Genomic DNA, 20,893 nt, shown 5'->3' with positions numbered 1-20,893 from the left:
CACAGAGATCTAATAGAACCAGCACAGAATATTTACCCCCATCAGCAGCCATCAAAATATCATTTGAGACCCTAAGGTGGGTAGTCTGTTTAACGTTTTTTTTACGAAAACCAGACTGAAACTTGTTATGAGAATCCAAAACATTATCTAGCTGGTTCGCAACAACCTTTTCTAGAATTTTTGAAAGAAAAGGCAATTTAGAAATCGGCCTATAGTTTCCAAATATAGGTGCATCAAGATTGTTCTTTTTCAAGACAGGCTGAACAACAGTATGCTTAAAAACAGCTACGGACCTGGCCCAGCTGAAGAAATAAGTTTAAAATTTAAACCAAACATGGGCCAAGATGATGTATGGATTTTAAAAGCAAAAAATGTAGGTCAAATATCAACAGGGCTTTGAGAAGATATCATCGTGCCCACTAATTTAATGATGTCATTCAGGGTAATGGGGCAGAAGGAGTCCAGTTTTGAAGGTCTGTGATGTTTAACTATATGGGGGTTTGCTGATGGAACAATGCCTGCCCTGACAGCTCTAACCTTGTCCACAAAATGAAACAAAAGGTGGTTGCAGTAAACATTTGAAAACACAGGGACAATACATGCAGCAGGAGAAACAATGTTGTTAATAGTTTCAAAGAGAGCTTTAGGATTGTTTTTACATGCAGATATCAGATTAGTAAAATAAGAGGCTCTAGCATCCTTAATCATTTAGTTTAAGTCCATTAAGAGCTCTTTAAGATACAGGCGGTGGACTAGCTGAGTTGCTTTCCATAAGCGCTCAGTTCTCCGACAAACACGCCTTAAGCTGCGTGTATGTATTAACCTGCTTTAGAAACATTCCAGTAAACACAGCTAATAGGGATTAGAAGTGAAAAAGGGAGACAATTACATTTTAAAGCATCATGTGAAAACAAACATGGAAAAAAGACGTGAGGATTTGTGGAAAACGAGAGATTCTTAGTGCATTCCAGTGAATTATTCATGGGATAAATCGTAAATTAAATGGAGAGAGCAGACCACAAATGCGCATGATATATTGTATTGTCATACTGTTACACCAGAATACAAAGTAAAAAATAATCAGGAGAAAAAGAAAGCAGTGATTGAAAAGAGTTTTTGCCATAAATATTCTTGTAGGCTACCACATCACATTACAATGCCAAGTGTTAAGTTATTCTGCTGATGTTTGAAAATAGAACATGAAGAAAATTTTACAGCTCATTCAGTCAAATTGACAGATAAGGATTATTTGTAGTGGCTTACTGTGCGTGTCCACTGGCAGGGACACGCATATGTGTGTCCATACACATATATTGACATGTGTATACACGGAGCGTAGCATTTACAATTTATTTCTATGGGGCCGTTTCTCAATATGCGTTCTTATCTGTTCTTGTGGGACTTGTGAAACGTCATCAGTTGCTGCCCAAGAACTGCTCCAATTCAAAGTTCACATCTAGCCAAGTCCAGTTCAAATCCCCGTATGTGTGCTTGATCCGCCCCTTTTATGAGAAGCACCTGGCTGCAACCTGCAGATCGAGGCGGGGGTGCACATCGATCTCACAACTCCGAAAACGTCAAATACAATTTTCAAATAGGCGCTATCTTTATAAATGAATCACAGATTTGAGCTTTAAACAACTACATTCTCGTCTGAAATACTCTTAAAATTACATTTCTTGACCCAATAACAGTAGTATATTGATATTACGCGGGTTTTCTCCTCTGCTATTGACGCTTGCTGGTTGGTACGAGATGCATTCTGGGATACCTGGCTGTCTCAAGCCCGCACAAGTCACCTCTCGATGCATCCTCGGGCTTCTCCAAGTACACCTGGCTGCAGCCTGCAGATCGGGGTGGGGGTGCAGCCCCGCCTCGATCGACATCATCACTTTGCCACTAACCAATGAGAAACATTGTGGGTGGGGCTGCGGTAAAGCCGTTGTTTAAATTCACCTAAATAGTGTTTTAGACGGCTAGCTGTAGTCTCGCACTGAAGTCCCGTGGGAACTCAGTTGTAGCCGGAAAAAGGTAAATATCTCTCCTCAAGACGTTTTTGCCCAAATGGAAGGATAAATACAATTTACATTACCTGCACAGTGGTTGCTCCCGTCTTCATCCACGGAATGGCTTTTTTCTTCAACTGGCCCCGATGTGTTGTGTCTGTGTAACTTAGTCATCCTTCTCAAAGTGTTCACTGTAAATGCGGTTAGCTTTAGCGCGTAGTACTTGTATGGGAGTTTGCACATCAGGTTGACCTACGACTAGCCAGAACTGCAGAATCTCGAGGTCATGGAAAGGATGACGATGAAAATTTAAGTTCTTGTATTTTCGCATTCTGTTGCAACAATTTGGAACGGCACAAACGCAAACCATTTCTTCTACCTTTCTATTTTACCTTTTTCCGGCTACAACTGAGTTCCCACGGGACTTCAGCGCGAGGCTACAGCTAGCCGTGTAAAACACTATTTAGGTGAATTTAAAGGGGTGGTAAAGTATGGTTTCACTTTTCTAATTTTAGCTAGTGTGAAATGTTGCTGTTTGAGCATAAACAACATCTGCAAAGTTACAACGCTCAAAGTTCAAAGCAAAGGGACATATTTGCTTTTAAAGAAAAGGACTACAACAAATGGCTGGTAGGGACTACACGACATTCCTCCCGGGTTTAGTGACATCAGCAACCCTAAAATGTACATAAACCCCGCCCCCGGGAACACAAAGTCCATGATTAGAAGAAATGTGGTTTTATAAGAGTGTATTTGTGAGTCAGCTCAAACTTGAGCATCCTTTTCACATGCAATAGAAAGTCACTCTGTGTGCATCTCACAACATGACAGAATATCCTAATTGAAGATAGTTAACTCCACATCAGCAACATAAATTCATCAAATAACCATTCAGAGATGTCATGTTGCATTCTACATGTTGTCACTTCTTCTTGAGTCTCTCCATCTTTGTCTGACTCCTTTTTAACATTAAAGCCAGAACAGTTTCTGTCATTTTAAGCCTGGTTCACACGGGACGATTTTAAAATTGTCGGCCGATTTTCCAAACCTGAGAGACCCCACGCACGGCGATTAAAAAATCACGGGTCTAACAGTTTTGGTCGTACCGTGTGTGGTGCGCAGCCACATGGCAAAATCAACACATCACACACGAACCGATTTGACTCCCGAGCATTCCCAGGTCAGAAGAAAAATCTCGCAAAATCCCTCAAGATCAAACGTGACTTCAGAGTAAACAATCATGGCGGACGAAGAGGATGCAGTGGCGATAATTTGTAGTTTGTTTTTAACCAAATCCATCTCAGACGTCCACCGGGCTTTCTGGTGCGCCATGCCGCTGGCTGTTTTGATTTTGTTTCTCGGTGCGTCCTCTGTGCCTCGTCTACTCGTTTTCTGATTGTCTACACGCCACAGTCCACAGACTGCGTGCTCATTTGTACCCGGGGGAAACCACACACGAGGAGAAATCGGGCCAAAATAATCCAACATGTTGGATATCCCCGATTTGAGATCGGAACGGTCCCGAAGTCCTTCCGAGCAGACGAGAGCACTCTTAACACACCACACATGGCAGGAATATTTTATCAGATTATTTTACGATAATCGGAGCATCCTTAAGATTGTCGGAAGGGGTAAATCGGGACTAAAATCGTCCTAATTATCCTGCCGTGTGAACCAGGCTTTAGTGTGTCTGCGTGAGGTAATCGCTCTGCTAACACACGAGAGTTCTTGAAACCCTGCCCTCTGCAGCAGCTCATTTGCATTTAAAGGGCTGTGCTAACTTCACACACACACACACTCTGGGGACATCAGAGATTTATTTTACATCTTGTGAAAATGCCATTTTACCACCCCTTTAAACAATGGCTAAGTTGCTAAACGCGTCTTGTTCACATGTAATGGCCCTGTTCATGTTGGACAGACATTTTAACTGCCTTTTGTGTCTGTTAAGAGGCACAAAGACATTATGTATATGCCCCATAACTGCTGTTTTAGCTGAGTGGGAGCTCTGGGCATTAGATGTAGCAGCTCCGTATTGCAAGCACCAATCCGGTTCGTTTTTTGTTGTTGTTGTTTTTATATTGACAGTACTCACAAAGGTATAACGATCAAGATTAACTTAAAAATTGTCCGGAGTTCTCCTTTAAGATACACTGTGATTTTTGACATTTGAACATGTAAATTTGCCTAAAAGTCATGGAAAAGTGATTTAAATGTATTGGAAGAAATGTGTACAAACCCTGTGCATTTCAAATACCTTTCCTGTACTACTTTTCATTACAGGTCTGATGAAGAAAGATGGGCAAGAAAAAGGCAAATGAGGCATACTGAAAAGAATGTATGAGACATTTAATAAGACATTTTTACTTCTCTTACCATGTATATTTTGACATGTATTCTCTGCTATACTTTGAGGCAAAAAAGACAAACAAGTGTGTTGAAGTTTAAATGTGTGCAGCATAAGGCCTCATGGGTGTAAGGTTGGCTTTTTTTAAAAAAGTAATCTTACTTCACCCTGATGTTGTTCCAACCCCGTAAGACCTTCGATTCATCTTCAGAACACGAATTACGATATTTTTGATTAAATCTGAGAGTTGAATCACTCCCCCAAAGGCTTCTAAGGGATTGAAACTTGTCAGCCTCGAAAAGTTATTAAAGACATCGAAGACATTAAAATAGTCCAAGTGACTACAGTGGCTCAATCTTAAGTTTATCAAGCGACGAGAATACTTTTTGTGCGCAAAAATAAACAAAAAATATAGCTGCGAGCAGCGATTACTGGCCCCAGCCGGTGGCACCGCAACCCCGGTTCCTTTAGTTACCTAAAGGCACCGGGGTGGCGGTGCCGCCGGCTTTGGCCCTTCATCGCTGCTCGCAGCTATATTTATACATAACGTATATATTTATATGCAAAAACGTAACCCTGCTTTGACTGTCGAAAAGAATTGTGCTGTAGAGCTTGCATCAGTTTGGGTGCATCAAGTGTGCATCGAGGGCACATATCAACCACAAAGTATGCGTGAGCAACCTTCTGAAACCTAAAATGAATAATGAGACACCTCATCCATCGGTCTCATGGATTTATCGAACACATGAAATAAGTACACAAGATCGAGTATTCATATGTAGTGTGCCTTTTGGGACAGGGCCTATGATCGTGAACCACAAAAGCCAGATATATGAGATCATTTAAATATAGAATAATTTTTAATGTCGTAGGATGTCATAGCTCAATATGTTTTTCAGCACTTAAATGTGTAAATATAGAAGCCCAGTATTTATCTGGAGGTCTTTGTACAGATTTATTAATGTAATTATATTTTACGCGTACACGTTCTATGATATGCAATGGAAGTAAATTTTAATGTTTAACATGGGTGTATTCACAACACATAGCATTCGATATAATATCTTAAGATTATTCATCATTATGTTGTCTCTGCCTTTTCTGTTTTAATGATATTCAGAACAGAAAAACGAAATGTTCCTTAATTTTAATTAACACTAACTTATTACTTATAAATAATTGATTTCCGTATAAAATGATTTCCGTGCCTCTCTCTCACAAACACAGTTCGATCGCGCCCGCGCCTCTCTCTCACTCACTCACTCACTCACTCTCTCACAAACACACAGTTCGATCGCGCCCGCGCATCGACCCCCCATCCCCCCCCCCCCCCCCTCTCTCTCTCTCTCTCTCTCTCTCTCTCTCTCTCTCTCTCTCTCTCATACTCACCAAGCGGCAACCTCCCCGTCTCTCTCTTGAAACCAACACGGAAGTGAATTAAACTGCAATTCATCGACTGACCGCTTGAGGCAGGCTGCAAAAGTGAGTCAAATCTGTATCTGTAGTTGAATCATGTTAAAATCCCCAACTTTAAAATCCCCATGTTAAAATCCCCAACTTTACAGCAGAAAAAAATATGTTTACAGCCTGGAGCAAAAAGTGGTTTTGGTCTATATAGCTAATTTTGCCCTTCATGACAACTGTGAGGGGGGTGAATTTTTTTACACCTCATCCGTTTAAATTATATTAAGCCTTAAAGTTCTGCATAATTAAGGGCGTGGCCACTTGCGTGACTGGTGGATTGAGGCTGCTATAACTGCTAGCCGACGTTTGTCTCTGTTAACGTCACCCTCAGCTGCTGTACTTGCCATCTCTGCAGTGTTTGTGCTTTTTTCGGGATTATTTCATACAATTTAATACACGCATTATACCTTTGCCCACGCCGTTGGATTCCGTCGGTGTCGAGTATGGAGAGAACAACCAGCGTTGTATTTCCAGTTGTTTTCCTCGCATGCACTAATGGATGTCTGACAATTTCGTTGCTTTTTGGAGTATACTGTACAGGCTACAATGCAGGCTTCCTGCAGGTGTCAGTGCTTTCTCTCCGTCCATGCAATAGATACACACCCTTGAATGAGCGCGGATTTCTAGTGAATTTACTTGAACTTCTGAGGTAATATTTTTGGTTTAACCCATTTGAGAAATTGAGAAGCGGCCAAAATCAGATTTTAAAATCAACTGAACTGAATAAAGCTCTTGATGAACTTGACGTGCGATGCCGCACTGACTGACATGTATGCGCATGAATCACTGTCACACGCACAAGCTCAGAGCAATATTGTAAGTTACTGCATGATAATACATTTTTAACTAGCAGAATAATAATGCTTCCCGATACACATAGTCTCACTTTTAGTTACGTCTTTTAATTATTATAGTATTTTGAAGGGCAAAAACATGAACTTTAACTATTGGCTTTACTTCTACATTCAGCTGTCACTTTAGCATGAGGCCAGTAGCATAGCATTAGTACCTCAGCTCCACCCACGCTCCGCCTCTTTGCCCATTTTCTTTTATCCAGGAGTGACGAGAGCTGACGAGAGCTGACGCGATGCCAAGATGGCGACGGTTGGCCCCGCCTACTTTAGGCTTCAAAAGCACTCTTCAGAAACCTACGGGTGACGTCACGGACACTACGTCCATATTTTTTTACAGTCTATGGTACTCACACACACACACAGCTCGATCGCGCCAGCGCGCCTGTCTCTCACGCGCACATGTTACCTGAAAAAGGGGAGAAATTATCACGAGAGTGATAGTCAGGTTTCCTCACTGAAAACTTTAGTGTTATATTTCAACAATAATAGATTTACAGATCTACAGAAAATAGTAGCTTTATTCAAGTCACAACAGCATACTCTGTAATTCACTGGAACAAACTCATTTTCCAATATAACAGCTGTCAATCAAGCACAAAGTAGTTTTAGCTCAATAAACATTACTACATTTACCAAAAATATCGATAACGTGCTTGAAACACATTATACAAATAAAACAGCAAAATTGATATTATATAGGTATCTGTTAATTCACAATTGCCATAAAATGGCGGCTGCTCTCATTACGAAGCTATTTTTATCTGTAACCGAGGGAGGGCTCCGCTCACACATGCACATTTTAAACTCGGCAAACTTAACTCTCTCACTTACTCAAAATGTTACTAAAACACACCTTCAACACTCTTAACATGTTAAATCATCATTACATTTACTCAACTCAGTTTTATAATCAACAACGCACCTGAAAAAGGGGAGAAATAATCACGAGAGTGATAGAGTCAGGTTTCCTCACTGAAAACTTTAGTGTTATGAGGAAAAGACTGCGATTTCCCCGGAAACTTGGGTGGAAGACAAAGCAATAGATCACGCCGCATAGATTAAGATCACTTTGGCGATCACAGATTAACACTTTTTACCCATAAATTAGGCACTGCAAAATTAATTAATCAATCTAACGTTTACATATTCCTCTATTAATTTTTTACCCTTTGTACACATGTCAGATTTGAACTTTTTAACACAATTATATGAATTGAAATTATATGAATTGTTTCAATCCCTATTACTAGTAGGCTACTGGATGCATTGTCTTTTTAATCTTAGATACTTTAAGATCCTCACATCCTATTAATCGACTAAAACCCTTTTTGCCCATTACATTACAGCAAGTGTTTCTATAAACTGTCACACACACACACTCCAGCTTGAGAGAGAGGCGCGGGCGCGATCGAACTGTGTGTGTGTGTGTGTGTGCGTGTGTGAGAGAGAGAGGCGCGGGCGCGATCGAACTCTGTGTGTGTGTGTGTGGACAGTGGAAACATACTCCGTCATTTTTTCTCATACAGGACATCATTCAGACTGCAAACTGTTTACTTATATATATGTGTACACTCCCAGTAAAACAACAGCCTCAGTCACATATGTAATATATTTATATATGTATGTGTACACTCCCAATAAAACAACAGCCTCAGTCACATATGTAATATATTTATATATAAATATAGTTTTGGACACAAGAGTGCAGCATAGCCCTATTCATGATTTTGTTTAAACGATCACCCAAACAACCCATAATAGCCGACTTCCTGTTGGGCTGGCGTAAAACTTGACCGAGGGAAAGTTGTTCGGACCGATGAGATCTATGTGTGTACTGAGTTTCATATTAATTCATGCAAGCCTTTTTGATATATGGACCAAGTTATCAGACCCCGTTCAAGGAGGCACTGTTGAGCCCCCCTGCCACGCCCGGGTACCAGCTTCAGCCCGGCCCTGATGGCCGTAGGCTCTGACCTGTGTGCAAAGTTTCAAGAGTTTGAGCACGTTAAGGGCCCCAAAAGCCCCTGAAACCTTGAAAACCTTTAAAAGCAATAGACAAATTCCCCAAACTCCACACACACACAGAGACAGAGGGAGAGGGAGGGAGAAAATTCTCCTGAAAATCACATTCAAACCAAAATATCTGACTTCCTGTTGGTCGGAGCTAATGACTGTAAATTAGAAAGTTGTCCAGCTTGAGGAGAACAATATACATACCGAGTTTTGTTACTGTAGGTAAAACTAATACTCCATTTTTGACTAAAGGTGGCGCTGCTGAGCCCATCACCACGCCCGTTTCTGAGACTTTGTACATGTCTACTAGCTAAAAAATGAGATGTGTCTGTCGAGTTTCATGCAATTTCAAACATGCTAAGAGCCTCAAAAGCATCAACAAAGAATATTAAAGTTTGATGCGTTGCCATGGCAACATTATCTTAGATATTAAATAATCCTTTCACTGGTCTACATCTGGCGTGTGTTTACATTATACAGATGAAGTTTGAAGCAAATCGTGTAAAAATAAGAGGGTGATTTCAAAGCATTTTGAAAGTGACACACTTCCTGCTGCCAGTTGGTGGCGCTATAACTTTGACTCACAATACTTACATCCATGTGATCGGCCTCTTACAACTAACACACTGCTGAAGTTTCATCAAGATCAGTTAATGTATGCTGAAGTTATAACACACTTCCTGTTTCCATTATTCGCCATAAATTTGTTTCCTCGCCACGGCCAAACCGTTCGAGATCAAAAATCCCCTGGCAATTTTTCATCCTCAATGGACAAGTGTTCAAACCTCGTTCCAGGGGGCGCTGTCGAGCCCCCCTGCCACGCCTGGGTACCAGCTTCAGCCCGGCCCTGATGGCCGCGGGTTCCGACCCGTGTGCAAAGTTTCAAGAGTTTTCGAGCACGTTAAGGGCCCCAAAAATGCCCAAAAGGTAGTAAAATAATAAGAATAATAATAATCCTCAGGGAAACAATAGGGCCTTCGCCTTTTCAAGGCCTGGGCCCTAATAACGACTTTATTTCAACTATTCATTTCCTTCTCTGTGGGCCTCGGGTGAGTTCACGTAGTGTAACAGCGCAACGCTTCTGTGTTGTGCTTCTTTTAATTTTCTTTTACTTTTTCTTTTGCTTATTTTACTGTCTATGGAGAAAACCCGCGTAATATCAATATACTACTGTTATTGTGTCAAGAAATGTAATTTTAAGAGTGTTTCAGGCGAGAATGTAGTAGTTAAAAGCTCAAATCTGTGGCTTATTTATAAAGATAGCGCATACTTGAAAAATGTATCTGTTGTTTTCGGAGTTGTGAGATTGAGGCGATCACCGGGCGTTCAACGCTCATTAACCCCGACTGGAACAGCTTTTCCTCAGCTAGTCCTTCTGATGTTTGCCGCTGGCTCTGATGTCTCTAGTCAAGTGATTAAACATGAGATATAATTTGTCTTGTGTATAAGTTGATCTTTGGTCGTTCCATTGCAAATCGTTTTGGCTGAGGGCAAAGTGAAGTTTAATAACTTTATATATTTAGGCTATTTAACTTTAACTTTGTAGCCTATTAGAGAGCTGACTCATGTTTGACTGAATTGTTTGCTTTATTTCTCATTGTATAGCTTCTTATACCTTTTAGGCTACTTATACTTTTATACTGGATATTATTGATCATTAAAACTGAATTTAAAAGGGGTGGTAAAACACAATTTTTCGAAGGCTTGATTGTGTTTGTGGGGTGCACTGTAACGTGTTCATTCTTCGTTTTTAAAAAAATAGCATTATTTGTCATATATTTTACCTTTAAATATATCCCTCTGGGGTCCAAGGTGTTTTTGGGGTCCTTGAGATGTTTTGACATGCCCTGACATTTGTGCTTTTTTCAGTTGCTTATAAACATATTAATAGCAAAGGTGTAATTACACTCTATTTAGCACAAACATGGCTACAATAATGTGTGAGCAAAATGTATGTACATGTTTGCATTTTTGAGAGAATATTGTTTATGCATGGTTATTGAAAAAAACTAAAACTTAAAGTGTTTGAAATAAGGCCACAAAACACATACTAAATATGTGTCAACAAGACTTTTGACTAATGGGCGTTGTTGCCTAGAGTTTTTCTTTCAAAATGATCTGAAAATCATCCTGCCTAATCATTTACACAAAACAATATATTGATTTAAATTTTATAAGACACCTTTTATCTGGAAAGGCAATATGCGTGGAGGCGTGTTCACACCTGAGAAGACAAAAGCCGGATAATGTGCCACATACATAATGAGCTGCATATTAATTAGCCTTTCACACAGGTGTGTCACTGGGTACCAAAGAATGCGAGGACAAAAGAAATTATATATATAATTAATATATTAATATATATATTAAATATATATATATATATATATATATATATATATATATATATATATATATATATATATATAACAATTAGAAATTGTAACCAATTACAAATAGGTACAATTACAACAACAATTACAATTTTAACAATATTTCAAGTGTATTCTTTCTTTGTAAAAAGTATACAGTTTATCATACGTATTAAAAAAGGTAAGGATTCATTAGTTTGAATATTGGAACAAACACTATAATAACATCTTAGTTGATACTTCAATATACCTACTTTATTTTTGACAAAACATCATACTATAGTATATTTAACATGAGCAGAAATTGGTGAACAAAAGCTTAACTATTTAATGTGACAGTAGTCTTTTTTGACAGTCAAAATCTTGTCTAAACATTCATATTTAGTCTGTAACATTTTGTGTATGATATATTAGCATATAAATGTTAATTTGCAGGTTGTTGCTTATACAGACATTTTATTTCAACATATTTCAGTCTATTTTTACTCATCTTAGTAGGCTATAGCAATATAGTTTGGATGTGTTCATGTAAAAATAACGTTTACTAATGTAGGTGCGAGAGTGAATGAACGGCACAGACACGCGCTGTATAACTAGTAAACAACGCGCGCGCATCTGTGCTGTTCATTCATCATTTAGCCTACACACAGACACGCAATTCATATTTAAACAGTCTTTTTGCGGTGTACAGACACTATTCAAAATCGCGATTAGAACAAAGCACCTAAGAATAAATGACTTACTACATCAGCTGGATCCGTTTTCTCCTCGAAATGAAACTACCAGCACTTCTGGTACATTTTCCAGGGTTATTAGATAGTATTGTTCCTCACAGGTAGCAAGACGAGGTAAAGTACAAGTTTTTATTAAACATGATGTGTTTTATAAACCAGCTGGTGGGCGTTGGCATGTTTGAATGGCTTGCCTTAGATTTGCGTTTGAATACTGCGCGCTCTCTGTGGGCGTGTCACATTAGCAGAATAATGAGCTGAGAGAACGATAATGAGATCGGCTGACACCTCTCTCTTTTTTATAGATTACATAAACTTAAAATATCTAATTCAAAACTGAAATAAATATTCTCTAAGTACAAACTTTAATGATTATAAAGATATATTGCTCATGCCTGGGTGAATAGTATTCACTGAGTTTTGTTTAAGTTTAGAGACGTGCTCCAGAAAAAAGGTTAACGGAGATGGAGAGACAGAAAGCACACCCTATTTATTTTCTTTATTTTACAAAAGCACAATGTTTTATTTCGATTGTAAGTGGACACATAAAAAAATATATTTCTTAAGTCTGAATGACCAAAAATGACAAAAAATTCTACATTGCTCTGTCCCTCCTTGTAAAAACGGTCTGATGGTTTCCGGGTTCAATGAAGCCAGTCCCTCAAAAATACACAATGGGCTCAGATTGTAAACAATGGCATCAATAAAACCAATCGGACCCAGAGAATGTTAGTGAAGATCATCAAGAAGAACCTGTTCAAGAACGTTTCAGAAATACGCTCTTATTTAATTGTACTAATTATTATAGTATTACAAAAAATAAGCTTCATAAACAAGAATTTCATATAATCGTTCTAACAAATTATACTACAGTCCTCAAAGGGATTTTTTTGAGTAACGACTGCTGATCTATAGTGATTTTTAATGACTGTATGGCACCGTTACTTTTGTATTTTTAGAACGATTGTAGCCAAATATCTGTCACCAGAACTATTAACCCAAAACGAACACTAAACATTGTCTTTACTACAGTACGCTGCCAACTCTCACGCATTCAGCGTGAGACTCACGCAATTGACCCAATTCTCACATTCTCATGCCACACCCCCGATTTCTCACGCTGAAGTGTCAGCCCGGTCGGTCAAATGCCTGCAAGATGAGTTTATCTATATATCTACCTGTTGAGCCACTCGTGATCGACTAGTTATACTGAAAATTAGTAAAAATATCCCGTAATCTAGAGCGAGCGTGCATGCGAGTCAGATATTGTGCTCCAAACTGCGCGCACGGCAGAGAGGTAATCGAGCGAGAGACCTTGCGTGTGCAGCCAGCATCCCCCCCTCGTTGGAGAAGTCTAGTTCTCCAAGTGATAGTTAGCATGCCTATAGATAAAAGTTAGCATGCCTATAGATAAACAAGCATGTAGATAAGCAATACATAAAAGCTCTAATCAAAGAATAATATACACTAATTCCAAGTTCGCTGTTGAGATTAAAAAAAGTTTGTCGGATAACGTTAAGTATGAATGAGCATTTAACAAACCAGCAGAGCCAAACAGCGTTGTCATTTGTTTACTTCCTTGCTACAACGTACAATTAACAATACAAACTATTACAGGAAAACACATTGACGGAAAATAAATCATACTTGCAGGTTGTGGCGCGTAAACAACAGCTTCTGTTCTTAAAGTTGGAACTGCTCCACCAAGCCGTTGTGCAAATCCTGCATTGAACTCGCAAAGATTTTAGAAGCTTTCCTCCATGTGCAGCACAGAGAGCGAGATTTGTGTAACAATAAGGGACCGAGTTAAAAATAAATTTTAACCATTGATCCCTAACTCCCCCGACCCTAGGAAGGCTGAACAAAGTGAACCTGCAATCCGGATGAAAATAACAGCAGCGTTTCGACGGCATTGCGATAACAACACTCCAGCCTACTATACCACAACAACTCTTCTCCAAAGCAATATAAAATGGCCTCGGCCCCCTTATTTAGTATTATCGGAGGAGGAGTTTATGTAAATATTGGGGTTAGTGATGTCAGCAACCCTGGAGGAATGTCGTTTAGTCCCTACCGGGCGTTTGCTATAGTCCTTAGAAATTGATTTCTTTAAAAGCAAATATCTCCCTTTGCTTTGAACTTTGAGTGTTGCAACTTTGAAGATGTTGTTTATGCTCAAACAGCAACATTTCACACAAGCTAAAGTTAGAAAAGTGAAATTGTGTCTTACCAAGAATGCATTTTTAGGCAAAGTGAAGACCTGAACTTTTGTTAATAGTGAAAACTAAACCACCAGAGTTTCTCAAACACATTTCAAGTTGTTCCAAACCTGTATGAATTTCTTTTTTTCTGCTGAACACAATAGCATATATATTTGTAACCAAACAGTTGTGGGATTACAAATATATCTTGATTACCATTGATTTTTTTTTCCATACTATGGAAATTAATGGTGACCCACAACTGTTTGTTTACAAACATTCTTCAAAATATATTATTTTGTGTTCAGCAGAAGAAAGATACTCATACAGGCTGGGAACAACTTGAGTAAATGATGACAGAATCTTAATTTTTGGGTTAACTATCCCTTTAACAGCATGCACACACACCGATATAAAGTTAATCTAAGAATCAGAGTGTAATTTGATAGCCTTCTATACATTCATAAAATTGTATAGTGTATTGTTGTTTTTAACCCCCCTGGCTATTTTAGACAGACCCCGAAATACATGAAATACACGGAAAACCATGTAAAGATGACCTAATTAGCAATTAATATACTTTTTTTGCAAATGAGTGGCAAAGTGTGTTTTGGAAGCATTGACTTCTTGAAGTCAATTTGCTTGTAATCTTTTGGCGCTTCTCCGCTGCATGGTACGGCTCGGCTCGCTTTATTTTGGCTCGGTTTTCTTTTCCACTGCAGTTTAGTACACTTCAAAGTGGGTGAGATCATAGACTGATCGTTATAGTTGCACCAAATCCAAATGACTCAAATCCAATGATGCTGGTAGTGGTGATTCTCTCTGACCAAAGTGATCTGCAGTGTTTACACATCACATTTTAGTATCTACGGCTTGCTTGGAACCTCAAATGAGGTGGTCCTAAATTAAAGTACTAAAGATACTGTGCACAGTGGAAAACCCCCCAAAAGTGAGCCGTACCATGTAGTGGAAAAGCACCATTTGTGCTCATTTGCAAAGTGACTCAAGTTTGCCTGTTTTTAACACTTGCTTTGTCAGCTAAATGAGAGGAGATGTTCTGAAAGCTCAAGACAAATTGTCTTCAGCTTTGAAAAACACAAATGAAACCAGGTGCTTAAGTAAAGAGCATTCTGGAGACAATGTTTTCATAGCACAACTACTACAAAAAACATGATCAAAGCATTCATTTATTCATTCAGCAAAATGTATATTTGTGATATTTCCATGACAACAGCTCTCCCTGCTGACCCCTGCAACAACTACAATATCCTGGATGATTCATGGAGAGCCACCCACAATCAATTTCCCTCCGAAATGTGTGACTGTGAGCTCAGCTGGAACGGCTGGTACCGTCTCTTCATTCAGGGTCAGAGCGTTCAGATGCCAGACACATGTGTTGATGGGTACAGTTGTGGCACTCATGCTCCTCTGTGGCTGAACGGAGCACATCCAACAGTTGAGGATGGAGTGGTCACCCGAGATGTCTGCGGTCACTATGAAAATAACTGCTGCTATTTCCAATCCAATCCCATTAAAGTCAAAGCCTGTCCAGGAGATTATTATCTCTATGAGTTTATGAAACCATCTTTCTGCTATTTGGCATACTGTGCAGGTAAATATTTTTACATGTGCACTTTGTGAATCTAAGAGATAATTGTTGTTTGTGTAATATATTTATTATTCATTTCAGATTCAAGCAACATAAACACTACTACTACTGTCACGCCAGAAACAACCACAGGTGAAACTACAAGATCCCTTTAAACAGCATATGCAGTACACACACAGATATAAATGAATGAATAAATAAAATAATAAGAGTGTAGTTTGTTAGCCTTTTATAGATTCACACTATTGTATAGTGTATTGTTGTTCATAATTTGGCTCAATTTCACTTACCATGGCTTTTGGTGAGATTTGTGGACTCCTGGCTATTTCAGACAGATTATTTTTAAATCTTGTCACCAGTTTTACTAAATATAAATGGAGCTGAACTAACCTGGGAGCTAACCTTTAAAGAAAGAGGCTGTAGTGGAATTTTTCTTTTCTAATGCTAACCTATAATCTGACTATCTGCTTTCCCTAAAATGCTCACTCTGTAATACTCCAGCTCCCTGCGTCTACAATCGACAACCGCTGAGTTTTTCTTCTAATCCTACCCTACTCAAGCTCTCTTGCGTCTACAGTCGACATCTTAGCTTCGAGTTTGCTAAACTACTCTACTCAAGCTCTCTTACGTCCCCAATCGACGTCTTAGCTTCGAGTTTTTCCTTTACCTGACAACTCCTTATGCTGCGCAGCTTAAATGACAGACAGACTTCAGTAATTGTCCTTTAGATGCTCTTTATTTCAGCTGGGAGTCCTCTCGAGCAGTACTCAGAGAAGTCTCAAAATTAATCAAAGAATACAACAGGCTTTATAGTGGAAAAGCCAGACACATCAAAAATAGAATCATCATCACTAAGCAAAAAATCATTGTCCCGCTCTACCCACATGATTTTGTCACATTTGTTAAAGCAAGCCCCCCTCCTTTGTTAGTGACATCAGCATATGTTCAAGGAACAGAACGTTTAGTTCATTGTCAAACTTCAACCTGACCAAGGTTATATTTGGGTCAAATATTTGTTAGATGGTTAGATCATGTGGAAAGAACGCCTGATGGCTACATCCTGAAATAAAGGAAGTAAGTCTCATTATGTTTTATTGTTAGAATAAGAAATGGAAAGTTTTAGTCGTCTTCAGACAGAGAAGTAGGAAGCATGATAGATGTGTCACATGAGAGAAATATTGAAATCATGATATCTGATAGAAATACGAAATCAGAACGTTAGTAATATGATTAACTTTACTGATTATAATATAAAATCAGAACTTTATGTTTAGTGACATGATTGACTTTGTCTATTATAATTTTTCCACGACATTTCCACCCTCTGGTCATAAATTTCTATGACCAAAAATCTGATCTGGTTAGTACATCACATTATTGATTTTGAAAAATTATCAATTTACTGATTCTCTATCAGACTGATTGGCCACAACTACATCTGGCAGACCCCGTGCAATAGCAAAATTACGGTATTGGATTTCTGATTGCTCAATCGGGCTCAACCGCATCCGGCCGATCGGGGGCAATGGCCCACGGACAGCCGGATGCAACCGCTCATAGTGAGAGTCTTCTTCTTCTTCTTCCTCATCTCTCCTACTTCCAATACCTCCCCAGACAATGCTTCTGATGAACCTTCCTAGACAAGCTCGGATACATTTGATCAAACACCCAATAATAATTACTGCCATGAGCAAGGCAGCAATTACTGGTAACAAGAGCTTAAGTATGGGTCCGAAGATATTACCAAAAGCATTGCGGAAGGCATCAGCTATCCAATCTAAGTCCCACCCCATTGGTTTGTTCTTTGCCTGCTCATCCTGCCACAGATCATCCCGCACCCTTGTCATATCGTCCAGCACTTTTGGGATGGAACTCCCATCCTCATCATAAGCTGGAATGAAAGTACAACATTCTTTTCCAAGTTTTACACACACTCCCCCTTCCTCCGCGAGAATTCCGTCCAATACCATTCTGTTTTCCAGAGTCATTTGTCTAAGAGCCCCCACTTCATTTTTTAAGAGTTCTAAAGCCAATTGGGTGTCGTTTGCAAATCGAAATAATTCATAATGGATTCGATTAATCCAGTTCATTGAGTCAGTTACAGCATTATGGATGAGGAAAGCCTTCCAAAACTGAGATGTTCTGGCAATTACACGGCTCTCCTCAGGGATGTCAGAAATGTCATGTCGCCACCAAGTGTCATCACTAGTTTTTCTCAAAGCCCTTGTTTCCCTTCTTTTCTTCCCTACATAACCAACTCTAATTCTTGCTCTGAGCTGCACTAAAGTACAGAGACCACGCCATGATACAGGCAAGCTGGGATATGCAGTATGACCGCACAACCAGTAGTGGTCCAGGATGAGGTAAGCCCCTCCTGCCAGGTGATCACTCATACCTGTGGGATCATCACAGCTAACATTATGGATTGTCTCACATCCCTTAAGTATCCCCATAAATTGAGTTCCCCTTTTTGACCTGTAACACTCTTTAAATTTCTGATCTGGCAAAGGCCAGATCCTTTTCTTCCCCTCGATAGAGAGTGAGAGAATCGGTGGTGGGACAGTTACGTTATAACACTCAGGAGGGAATTTCCTACGGAAAATTTTCCGGGCACATGATGACCCTGGCCCAGCGACCTGAGACAGAATACACTTCAATTGATGACCCTCTACTGGCTCTGGTAACAGAGGATATGGATAAGCGGCAGAGAAGGAGGAGTGTGCACAGACATAACAATCTTTGTTGGGTGCTAGTTTTTTAGCTGCATAATTAGCATATTTCCAGAACAAATTTAACTCATAGTGATTTCTTTCTGTGTCGGATGAATAGTCATGATGAACAGGCATAACTTCCCTTTTCTTTCTACCCTGGTCGCATCCTGGAGGAAATTCAAACAGGAACAGCAATATAATCAACATCACCACACTGGCAGATATAATAACACATATGCTGCATTTAAACACTTTTTCAGACCACATTCGTTCCCAGGTGTGCTGGTCGTCGCGTTGGCCCCACAGACGTCTGAAACGTTCCATGTTCACCTTGATTGCTCTTTGCGAGCAATAGCAAGGTCTTTCCCTCGTAGGTAGAGGAGGTACGTTACCAGCACGTCCTTTTGTTTTTCTTCCCCTACTTTCCTCTGGATGGCGGTTGGTGGGGCTTGCAGTGTGACACGTGAACCCAAGCGTCACGCTCGGAAACTTTGATTGCTGTATTCGTTGTTAGAATGATCTCATACGGACCCAGCCACCTCGGGTTGTACCACGCCTTGCGTCTGTGATCCTTGATCCAGACCCACTGTCCTGGCTCGTAAGAGTGCTGTGTCTCTGTACCTGGAACCGGCAAAGCAGCTTTGACCTGGGAATGAATTGTTTTGATAGTTTTGGTTAGTGACAATATATATTTCCTCATTTGCTCGTCTACCCCCGCCAAACCCTCCTGGGGAGGAGGTTCGATTCCTACTCGCATGGGACGACCTGTAAGAATTTCATGTGGGCTGAGGGTTGTCCTCGTCCCTTTTCGGGCTCTCGTGGCCATTAAGACAATGGGCAGAGCCTGAACCCAAGTCATTTCAGTCTCAGCCATAACTTTACATAATTTGTTCTTTATTGTCTGGTTTGACCTCTCAACTGCTCCTGCCGATTGCGGCCTATAGGAGCAATGTTTTCTCAAATTTATTTGAAGCCCTTTTGCCAATTCAGTTATGACTTTATTTACAAAATGAGTTCCATTGTCACTAGACAATTTCTCAGGTACTCCCCATCTAGGAATTACCTCTCTTATCAAAGCTTTCGCTACAGCCGTAGCATCAGCTTTCCTGCTTGGGAAACACTCAACCCACTTTGAAAACATATCAACAATCACAAGACAGTATTTATACCCTTGACATGGTGTCAACTCAATGAAATCCATCTGTAGATGCTGAAAAGGAAGGTCAGGTGTGGGGTGGGCAGAGTAAATAGCTTTTTTACTCTGTCTTCCCACATTATTTGCTGCGCAAATATGGCAATTTCGGCAAAATTTTTCTGCCACTGATGTAAATCCTGGAGCCACCCAGGATGTACTTATCAGATCATTCATAGCCATTTTTGAGGCATGGTCTAATCCGTGGGCCCAATTTGCAAAATTAGGATACAATTGTTTGGGTAAAAATGGTTTGTCGGTTTTGGTATCTATCCAGACACCTTCGTCATTTTTTACACCCTTTACTGACCAGTACTTTAATTCCTGATTAGTACCCAGCCTTTGAATTTCAGTTAATGATGGTGGCACTGGGGTACTGTCGGTAGAAAGGGATGCAAAACCTATAAAGTCAGTCAGTTTACATCCTGTCAGCGCTGTGTTTTTTGCTACAGAGTCAGCGAAATTGTTACCTTTTGATACTTCATCGTTGGTCCTCATATGTGCTGCGCATTTGCAAATAGCAATTTCTTTTGGCATTAATAAATTCTCGAGTAATTTATCAATCAATTTTGAATGTGCCACCGGTTTTCCATTAGCAGTGAGGAAACCCCGATTTTTCCAAACTGCTCCATGGTCATGACACACACCAAATGCATAACGTGAATCAGTATATATAGTTACCGAATGACCCTTAGCCAATTCGCATGCACGTGCGAGTGCTACAAGTTCTGCTGCTTGAGCTGAATGATTTTGTGGTAAACACTCGGTCTCAATGATCTCAGATTTTGTGCAAACTGCATATGCAGTTGAAAGCAATCCTGTATGTGGATTTCGGAGACACGATCCGTCCACATAATAAACCAATTCAGGATTTGGCAATGGTGTGTCTAGTAAATCAAGTCGCGGTTTTGTCATTATTTCTACCACCTGAGTACAATCATGGGGTTCCCCGTCTTCGTCAGTCGGTAGCAATGTAGATGGGTTTAACACAGTGCATCTTTTCAATGTGACATTTGACATTGTGAGTAGGACGTTCTGCCAGTGCAGTGATCGGGCAGCACTGAGGTGAGCTGTCCTTGACTGCACTAACAGAGCGTGTACTGCGTGAGGAACATGCACTATTAGTTGATGGAAAGCCACCAAATCTGAACATGCCAATACTGCTTCGACTGCAGAGGCTACGGATCGTAGGCACTGTGGCATTCCTTGTGCGACAGTGTCCAATCGTTTCGAATAGTACGCTACTGGACGCCGACGATCGCCATGAGGTTGTGTTAGAACAGCAGACATAAACCCTTTTTTTTCAGATACAAATAATTCAAACATTTTTGTATAATCAGCTAACCCTAGGCTAGGTGCAGTAGCAAGTGACAATTTTAGTTTTTCAAATGCT

The 20,893-nt window shown here is 39.9% G+C and overlaps 1 protein-coding gene across 2 annotated transcripts in view; it reads left to right on the top strand.

The window, feature by feature from the left end:
* Positions 1 to 20,893, top strand: part of LOC143718252 (pancreatic secretory granule membrane major glycoprotein GP2-like) — a 42,016-nt gene that overhangs the window by 7,929 nt on the left and 13,194 nt on the right. For both annotated transcript variants that reach the window (XM_077209266.1, XM_077209267.1), the window contains exons 4-5: positions 15,223 to 15,600; positions 15,679 to 15,729. In XM_077209266.1, the coding sequence (XP_077065381.1) occupies positions 15,223 to 15,600; positions 15,679 to 15,729 (429 nt within the window). The remainder of the gene's footprint in view (positions 1 to 15,222; positions 15,601 to 15,678; positions 15,730 to 20,893) is intronic.

Source organism: Siphateles boraxobius, unplaced genomic scaffold, assembly GCF_051911475.1.
Source record: "Siphateles boraxobius isolate OS27281-9 unplaced genomic scaffold, OSU_SipBor_1 60, whole genome shotgun sequence".
Lineage (NCBI taxonomy): Eukaryota > Metazoa > Chordata > Actinopteri > Cypriniformes > Leuciscidae > Siphateles > Siphateles boraxobius.
The sequence above is the reverse complement of the archived record's forward strand: the minus strand, read 5'-3'. Positions and strand labels throughout refer to the sequence as shown.